The sequence below is a fragment of the Anopheles aquasalis genome, chromosome 2, assembly GCF_943734665.1.
Source record: "Anopheles aquasalis chromosome 2, idAnoAquaMG_Q_19, whole genome shotgun sequence".
Taxonomy (NCBI): Eukaryota; Metazoa; Arthropoda; class Insecta; order Diptera; family Culicidae; genus Anopheles; species Anopheles aquasalis.
Window position 1 is genome coordinate 37,130,013 of NC_064877.1, and position 9,988 is coordinate 37,140,000.

The following is a 9,988-nucleotide window of genomic DNA, read 5'->3' on the forward strand; positions in this document are numbered from 1 at the left end:
AGGAAGGAAGGAAGAAAAGTTGGTAGTTTTTCTTCTCAAGTGGCCGGCCACTTCACGTTTCACGGCATTGCGTTGTTTTTGACTGTCGACGACGACGACGACCACGACCACGACGACGACGACTGGGTGGACGTCGAATGAGGCGAGTTTTTCGTAGTATCATCCACACTTACCAACAATACCCATGCTCCATCCTTCGGCTGTGCGATCATGCGAGTCATTGGCGGAAATAAAGTGTCAAACTTGTCAGAAAATGATCTTGCAGCGCATGGCCGGCCGGGTACGCAACGCAACTCAGCAACTTCTCGCGCCCCCTTTCACGCGCGCTCTGAAACCGACGGAACGGAGTACTAGCTAGTGGAGTCTCGAGAGGACGGGAGGAAAAGAAAAACAAACAATTCCTCTGCACTCACGAACGAACGAACGAACGAACGGGGATGGTGGAAGGAATGCAACCAGCGAACGAATCCCGTAATGCTTCACTTCATCACCTTTCACGGCCACGCATTCACGCAATATGCTCAAGTACGAAAAATGGAAAACAACCACGAAACCCGTATGGCAGCGTGGAGATAGAATGAGCTGATCTTTGAAGTGCCCGATCGGTATATGGCATCGTCCGTCCTGGTGCCGCGTCAGTTGGCTACCGAGTGCCGTGCTATTGCGTGGGCCATCGTGGTGATCAACCGAGCTGGCGCTAGTTAACTACTACTTTGCAGCGACCCCCTTCTTTTCTTTTTTGGGGTCTCTCTAGTGGTCCATCCATTTCTCGTACATCTCGGGAAAAGCATGAAACGAAGAATTCAGATTTGGGAAGATTTTTTCTTCGTTGTTGTAAAGAAAGACATTTAAATTATCATTTATTTTAATGCTTTAATGCAAAGGTTTCTTTGGTAGCTCTCGGTGTGCGGCGGTGTTCCGCCCATCCCTAACGGACTTTTCACCCTTTCTACTAATTAACATTCATCATTATCGTTTTTTTTTAACAATGCGGCTGTGCTTGTTGTTGCGGCTCCGTTGGCATGAGTGGGATGAGTGATGAGATGCCACTCGTTCGCGTTCGCCGGAAAAAGCTCCCCAAAATTTGGTCTCAACAGCACTCCAACAGCACAGGGTGGCGCGCGTCCTGCTAGTACACTTGATGGCGCCAGCACCAGACACGTTGTGGCTCAATTCGGCACCTGACGGCATACTCTAGCCCACCTCTTTTAGACCACGGACGGGACAGGACGGGACGGGACGGAACCTCAAGATGATGAGCAGCTCACCTGTCACAACGGTACTGGCGCTGCGGTTTGGGGTCTTTCCTCGTTCGGCGGGGCATGGCGCCCCGGTTGCCCTAATCGTCTTACCATTTTAATCAACGTTCTTCTCTGCCGTGTATGTGTGTCCGTGTGTGATACCGTCACACCCACGGTTCGTCAGAATATTTCGACAAAATTTAATCTTTCCTAGCCGTAAGTTCCGTTGAGTGCGCGTGTACCATTGGTTCCTGGCCGATTAAAGGCGCCACGAAAGAAGCACCACGAAATTGCCAATTCCATGCCAGGAATGGTAAGCGCTCAGGGTTCGTAATCATACGAACGGGACGGGCCAGGAACGTGGTTCTCATGGTAACGTGCATTTCGTGGATGCTAGGCTCGTTTAATATCTTCCACAGTTGATCCCTTAAGCAACAGACAGTGCTTCAGATTGTGCTACCCGGTAGCAGCAGCAGCACCAACAACAGCAGTAGTAGGCATGGAAGGGCGATCATCTACCGTCGTCGTCGAATCGCTTTAGTAACGCAACCGTATCGGCTTGCTGTGCGCGGTGGGCAATCAAAGCGGAAGAGATTAGGTTTTAATTAAAATAGGTTTGCGAACGTTTCGGTTGCACAATTAGAAACAATTATGCACTAACTTGCAATACTGCGGTGGGTAGCACGAGCAAGATTGAGTTAGTAACATGGGTTTTTTGTTCATCTTTTCCATAGTCTGAAAAATGATCGAATGCGTTGTACGAACAGTAAAATTAAAATGCTTGTGCTGTGAAATTTTTGTGCGCGCACGTTTCTCTAAGAATAAAATAAAAAACAACTTGGCCACAAGATTCTACGTATAAAATAGAAAGTAGACGGAAATAGTTCATGTAATGAGGACTAACGTAAAAAAAAAAACGCAAAATTTAGAACGAACAGACACCGTCCGCGATTATAAACTAATAAATAAATGATAATGATGTGAACAAGAAGTCCCTGGTTTCATGATGATTAACGAAATAGCACCGACTTATCGCTCGCCATCGTCTTATTATTGTGGCGATGAATAAAGCAAAGGAAAGTGACACCAGCGACACCGACCAGCAAAGAAAAGGGGTCCCTCCGGCCACGACAATGGCACACGTCTCAGTTGGGCGCCCCCTTCCTCTGTTCGAGCTACCGTGCCGTGTGCCGCCAGGAAACCGTCTCAGCACACTGCCTTCGTTATTGTTCCCCCGAGTTTGCCAATTCCGGAAAGGGAGTAAGGAGTTGCCGGAAGAAAAGGGGCCATCAAATGTCGTGTGACTGCCCGGTTGGTGGTAGCCAACATCGTAGAAGAAGAAGTTACAGAGTGGTGATGGCATAATTTGAGAAAATCAAATCGTCTCACCGAATAAGGAAACGCCCTGGCCCTTGGTATCGCCTTCTTCCGGTACCGGTCCCCTAAATTGATGTCTCATTTTCAGATCTTTGCCAGCAGCAGTCGAAATGTCCACAGGATGTCCCCCTTGGGCGGATTTCTTTTCCACCTTTTTTTTTCTTCTTGTCTCGACTAATTTGTTGTTTGTGGCCGACCAAAAATGCCGGTCGGCGGGCACACCCGTCGTTACACCAACTCAAGCCATGTCGCTGCTGATTGTTCTCTTGCGTTCCGTAGAATTCCTTATCCGTGGGAGGTCCCTGACGGAGCGGCACGGACTCGGTCTCAGAATGCTGTCACTCACGGTGGCTAGACGATGTATGATGCTGTATGCAGAATGTGGCTAACGCATTGATCAGTAGGTAATTCAATCGTTTTCACGATTCTTACCATCCCGCATACCCCTCGGATCAGGACGATCGCGCAGAAAGATTTCTTATCGAGCAAACGTTGCGGTCCCACATTATGCCCAGATACTTGACCACGATGGATCGACATCTCATCTCGGATAGGGGTGCACACAACAAGAATGAGCAGCACCCGCGGTGCAGTGCGCCGAGCTAGCGATGGTAAGGCACTGCGAAGAGTGAAAACAATAGGATGACCTTTACCACTCGACTGTTTCTCGACAGGAGTGCCATGGACGCGACACAGAAGCATAGCTTGTTGGCCAGGGCCGAAGATTGAGAACATTTTCTTCTCGACAATACATAATAAGTGTCAAAAGATCACGAGAAAATTCGTTGCTTGGTTTTCGCGAAGTTTGGCCGTAAGGAAGGATTTACTTTCCCATCAATTCTACCACGGGGTTTCCGTTAATGCTGTCGCGGAGCCAATCGTAGTCGGTACGTTGCATTCCGCGGGTGTGCTTCAATAGTCGAGCGGTTTCGTGAGAAAGTATCCAACCGCTCCCTTCATTAAACCGCTTCAGTCATTCGAGATTCCTGAGAGGACAATAAGAGGAGATTCATTTTTTCAATTTCAAAGCGGATTGCAATGTCCAGGTGGAAGACTAAGACACGAAACAGTTTTCCAAAAACACATCGTGAAGAAAGCATGCGAACAGCATGAAGTAATTAATCCTTTTCAAGATTTGTTTAAGAACCAATACAATACACAATATGCAGTTGAAAGTGCTCACCGACGCAAACGGTGGAAATATTTATTTTACATACGGTTTAAGATACGTGTGTGATAACGTAGGTTGCCCACGTTTTTCGAATTGAAACTTGAAAGGAAATGGTATCATACAATATTTACTAAACGCTTAAATATTGCTTGATGCTGCAGAGCGCATCAGCTCTTGATTTTAGTGAAAACAAAAAAATAATAAACTACTGTTACCATTGTCAAAACCTAAACTTTCACCCAATTGCAACATAGATCGACAGTGAACCTTTATTGGCCACCGTTTAGTCTGTGCGTTTTTTTTACAATCTAAATAAGTAATGCTTTGCAGAGTGATTGTCTTCATAACTCGCGTAGTAGCGGACACATATCCTCATAAAAGTAAATTTCTTTCCTTGCACTTGCGACAATTGAACATCAAAAAAGGCTTGTAGGACTTCGAATGTTGTGTGTATTTACCGCGGCACAACAAGTCAAGATTCTTTTGCATGTGAGCAAAGACAAAGACCGGACGCCCAACACCGGGCGTTCTCTAGGGTGCAAGCCCCACTGTGCTACGACGTGTTGACGCTCATACAAATCTACTTTGTACTTAAACCCCCTCCCCTAAAGACGCCCTAGCACTTTCTCTCGCACGTTGTCACCGTGTCTTCCGCTAAACGATCGCTCGCTTGGTGATTCGTGTGATCGCCTATGAGTGTGTGAGTTCGGTGGTTAAAATGAACAATGCACTTGCGCGTGATCGTTCGCACGATCGTAAGGATCTGGCCGGTAACTTTCCGCTTCCTTCCGCGGTTAATTGAATCTATTTCCGCCGCCATAGCGTCCCCCACCTCCCCTACCGCCACCACCGCCTTGCTGGAAATGTCTGCCTCCTCCACCGCGACCACCACCACCACCGTTGCCACCGCGGTTGTTGCTGTTGTTGTAGTTATTCCGTCCACCATTGTTCGATACCCAGTTGCTGCCACTGTCAGGGGCATTGTAGGGAGGTCGATCGGAGAATGGATTCCGCAGAAGATTACTCGCCGCTGGCATCGAATTGCGTGTGATTTCGCGCACTACCTGCTGCTGGTACTGCTGAATTTGGCTGCTGAGCTGTTCGAATACGCTCCGATTGCCACCACCACCCGCCGGACGAGTGTCGTTTACGCCAAAGGCATTATTTTGCTGGCGGCCACTGTATTGCCGTGAGCTGTTGCTGCTTCCACCGCTCGCACTGTTGTTGCCAGTGTTGTAGCCAGAGTAGTTGTTGTAGGGTGCTGTTGGAAAGCGAGAAAGAGTGAGAGATAAAGAAAAGGTTAATATCAATCATCGTTTAGTTTAATTATGTGCCGTGCATTTTATTTCAGAAAGCAAATGCTGAATCGTCAATCGGTTTTTACGGGTTATCAGGAATAGAAGGAACCGTTTCATAAGACTGTTTGGTAATTTGAGGTTCATTATTCTAATTCTCTTACAAATATGCAACAATATGTTCAAACATAAGATCAAATTAAGGAACTAAGAGCGTTAAGCAAGATCATTATTATCTGTTATATCAACGCTACACGAAAAGCACGGTACCGAGTAGTCCCGGAGTTTCCAAATGAAAGTTAGACGACATCCGAGCCAAACTAATGACATCATCCCGCCCACCCTCTACTCAACTCAACACCACAGCCCTATCTGGCACGTGTGACGACACGCTCACGTATCTCCTGAACCGAAGCCCGGCAGAACCCAATCCGATTCGCCAAATTATTCTCGAGAGCCACCAAATTGCACCCCAGCGTGGAATCTCGGCTTAGTTAACCCATCATCGTCATCATACATCACAAAAGCGAAGCGTGGGACATTCGTTAGAAACCATCCTACAAAGCCACCACCCGGCAGCAACCTCACCGTGACCGCATCCTTCTAGATTGATCGGAACGCCCCGAGCGACTAGCAGCAGTAGCAATACCAGAAATAGTCAAAATACACTGATTTGTGATGAATGCGGAGCAGGAACTCAAAAATCAAACCACATCCTTCACGAACCCCTTGACGGTGGTGGTGATGGTGGCGTATGTCATAATTATGATTCAGTATACCGACGTCAGCCATCGTCACCCGCTCTATACGCCTCTCGTCGACCAGCCAAACAAAAGCACCGACCGAGGAAGAATGGAGGTCAATATGCAGCCAGTCCAGTCCCTGAGATCCGTGCGATGATTTTCCGAATCGACCGACCGAGTGCAGCCAACCCGGCGCGCTCGAAGAGTCATCAAACTTTTGTATCGCACACGTTTGTTAGGGAACTTTGGAGCTCCCGGGATGAATGCCGGGAAAATGCTCAAGTGCTCATCTTCTCACAAGGACAAGCGGAACCGGAATCCGTCCTATAGTCAATTCAGAGGCGCTTGCGGTGCTGGCTAGCTCCGGTGCGCGTTCACCGTTAGCACCGACGGGCCAAAGTCCTTGAAGATTGCACGTAACCACAACACATACACCTACATCCGGGATCGAGGCCCAGACTTAAGCGGCCTTCGTGTATCGTTCAATGGTGACAATTTGTGACAGACAGCCAAGCACCAAGCGCCGGTCCTTCGCCCTCGCTTCAGGAAGGATGATGCATTCTGAAGCCCTTATACTCCAACGATTCTATTCATGCCACACTTCCCTTTCGCCTACTCTCCCACCTCAGGACCACTGCTTCACCGGTACATTCTTTAACCCTCAGTTATGCATCCTAGGGGTGACACTAACGGTTGAACGGTATATTATTGGGAAAATTTTCACATTCCTGCAATAAAAAGAGATTTTTTTTGACAATTTTAATATAAAGCAAAGTCTGAACTACCTTTTTTTCCTCTGTCCTACTACTAAGTTCCAGTTGTTACAATATTATCGGCCCGAGCATCATTAGGCTGGACGGTGGCAGGCGGATGGCAAACAAACGGTGCATATGATTGAGCGCTTGGTTGCACCGGATCGTCGGATCACTCACTCGACTTACAGCGCCTCATCACTCCGGAACAATAGGCCTCCCCCTCCCCCCTTCCCCGGGGGTTGGCTGGGGTAGATTTTGGGCCACGCTGTTCCTGACTTCCCTGACTCGATCTGCCATCGTGAGCCACCAGCCAGAAGAGGCTTTGTACGCCAGCAGCGTGCACGCGTGTGTTTGTGTGTGAAGTGCACTTTCCAGCGCTTAAATGCGCCTCCGCCATTAAGCCTCTCGAGATCAATTTGCAATTGATTGTCTGATTGTTGTCGCCCACTCCGCGCAACCATCGCAACGCCTCCCCGCCCTAGAGCTGAGAGTCGCGACAGCAGAGAAATCATGAAAAACCACCAGCAACCGACCGACCGACCAGTGGGATCAGCTGCACACAACAGTCAACGAAACCACCACCACACATGCACCCCACCCCGGTGGCGCTTTTTCCCTCCCATTGGACGGCACTTACACTTAAACCTCTTCCGCTACACTACGGATTATGCTACGGATGTTGGAGAAAGAGTGACTAGAGAAGCATTAAACTGTTTATATTTGTACTCCCAGGGTACAGTGCTTGCATTTCTTTATCATTGCGTACAGCGCAACACCTGGCGATCGGGTAACAAACACGTGAAGGATCAAGCTTATGTCACAACCGTTTGAAGTGGGAACAGATGGCTCTGATTTAGCAAACGGTAGTAATAGTACACCAACGAGACGCATCTTTCTTCTACGCCATTGGCGTAACTATTCCCAGCCAAAGATACCATCATTTACCGGTTGCGAATGGGTATGTAATAGCTTATTAAAACAAGCAATTTTCTAGCAGCGTTTGCTCGAGACAATATGCGCTCTGTTTCGCAAAGATACACTCTGAGAACTGATCTTAGTAACATATTTCTTCAAATATGCAAAAGTGGCCACGATAATATCCTATATCAAGATCATGATCCACTTTTGTTTTGTTACGCGTTCTACCTACACCTTTCTCTCCCCTTTTCTGCTGACTGTGAAAAATGACACTTCCATTAAGTTCATAGGTCTCAAGAGATTCAATTCTTCGTGAATTATCACAAAGATCGAAATGTATTGAACTTTAATGAGATATCTACCTCCCTAGACTGTATCTTGGAGTGTAAGATAACTAATTTAGATTGCTAGAACGGCAACCCCAAGAATATAGTCACTCTGTAGGCTTAACAAAATACGAATCTAATTATACTTTGTTCTTCACCTCGGATCAACCTTGATCAGCTTGATGCATCACAAGCTCAATAAGCACCATTGTTGACAGTGTCTGTATCAACATCAAACAAAACAATCGGACCCTGTACGCGACCTGGATCCAGCGGATATCAGTGAAGATTTGCCAAGTGTCCTTAGGATACATTTGGTGCGTGAACGAAAATTACGGACCAAATTTGTATCCCCTCCATCATCATTTTCTTCCTTTCGTCTGTGCACCATTCCCGACGTCTATTCGACTTTCCATCTCTCCACTATCGCCCATCATGGCTGGCCTCGAAACCCCGGAGGAATGGTGATACCCAGTGCCCAGCCAGGTGACAAATTATGTGACGATTCGCTTTAGATCTCGAGCACGAAAATATCTCGTCATCATCTGTACCGCACAGAGCGCGCAGATGAAAGCGAAAAGCAGCAGTAAGTCCATAATTAGCAACAACCAATTGCTGTTGTGCATTCCCGGGACCAAACGTAGCAACCATCGCCAGCAAACCCTGCACTTTCTCGCATTCGAACAACAGAACAGAAGAAAAACTGAGGTTTCAGGGTGCTTGGATCGCTAACAAATAATCGCACCCGTGCATTTGCTGAACCGAAACGGTAATTTGATTCTGGCCGTCGGTTTGTTTGCAAACAATGTACGGTGCGAATCGTGTCCCAAAACCAAACGACCGACAGATCGTCCGGGAGCACAGAATCCTGCGTTATAGGATCATCCTCTAAAGTTAACTATCATTGGATTTGGATCTGTACCGATTTTTTCCATTTTTTTTTTCTTGGTTTTGTAGAAAAAGAATGAAGACAACGGTCACACAAGTAAAGCCGATCGAAAACAAAGGGCCGAGACCGAGACGAATGAAAACCGAAAACCCGGAAAACGAACGTTCCCGAGAATCGCCGTTTCGAGTGCGCTGCATTAGGCAATCCGGGAAGGCCTCTGCCGATCAGATCCTTTTTCCCTTTTTTCTCCTCATGCGTGCAAAGCCACCTGAGTGAGTCTGATGGTTGGATGAAGATACCGATGCTCTGGGTGCTGCCGGGTCCGTCCGGGTCTCATTGAATCCTAATTTAACCCAACATTATCCCGGTAGTTATCCTTCGTTGCAGCACCTCGAGTGGCAACGCCGTTGCATTGATCATGTTCGCGGTTTAGCAGCACAAAGGTTACTACAATAGTTGGCGTAATGGCGGTTAAGTGCCTCCTTCAACCGTTGTATGTTTCGAGTTCCGCGCAGCACCAATTCTACACTGCTGCTAAAGCAGGAATACGTCAGGACAATCGTATCGTGTTATCCTTTCTGCCACCCTCGTGCCAAGGCATTTTCCTCGAACCAAAATAGAAAACAAACAGCTTTACCGTCGAGAAGTGCTTGCTCTGCACGCCCAGGAGGAGGAATGTTGGTAATCCCTTTCTTTTTTTTTCTTGTTTTATCAATATTTTTACCACCACGCCACTCTTTTCAGGGCAATGGTATCTTCTCTTCCCACTACTGGTGCGTTTCAACATAATTCGACGCACCACGATCAACAAATAGAATATGACGTGTTGTGCCCGTGCATATTATGTTGGATGCCAATGCATAAACAAGAGCTCCGCTGGGCACAAGTGAATCGTGGGAGATGAATCCGTGAGCATGTTTTTTGTACTTTATTCATATTCCCGTGATGGAGCGATTGTTCAGTTTGTTTCTTATGTGTTTAAGATTTAAGGCCACATTTGAGCGCTTTGTCAACATATCGAACACCGCGTTCTGTTGCTGATGTACTGCTGTGGGAAATCTGAATTCGATTATCCCCTTTTTAGGTGCCGCAGAATCGCTTGGCGTGATCATACATGGAAGGAAATGTCCATAGTTGATGTGTATTAGGAGAACAAAAAAAGGAACACAAGGTGGTGTTAGAATCTCAAGGGAAAAATAACCTGCCTACAATACAAAATTGAACGTAAAGTTGCACATATTGCACAGATATGAAAAAAAAAAACAAAACCAAC

The 9,988-nt window shown here is 47.1% G+C and overlaps 1 protein-coding gene across 1 annotated transcript in view; it reads right to left on the reverse strand.

Moving 5' to 3' along the window:
• Positions 1 to 3,782: 3,782 nt before the first annotated feature.
• The window catches only part of LOC126570039 (5'-3' exoribonuclease 2 homolog), a 10,299-nt gene continuing 4,093 nt past the window's right edge, over positions 3,783 to 9,988 (reverse strand). The window contains exon 3 of the mRNA XM_050227491.1: positions 3,783 to 5,050. Coding sequence (XP_050083448.1) covers positions 4,584 to 5,050 — 467 coding nt within the window. The 3' untranslated portion in view covers positions 3,783 to 4,583. The remainder of the gene's footprint in view (positions 5,051 to 9,988) is intronic.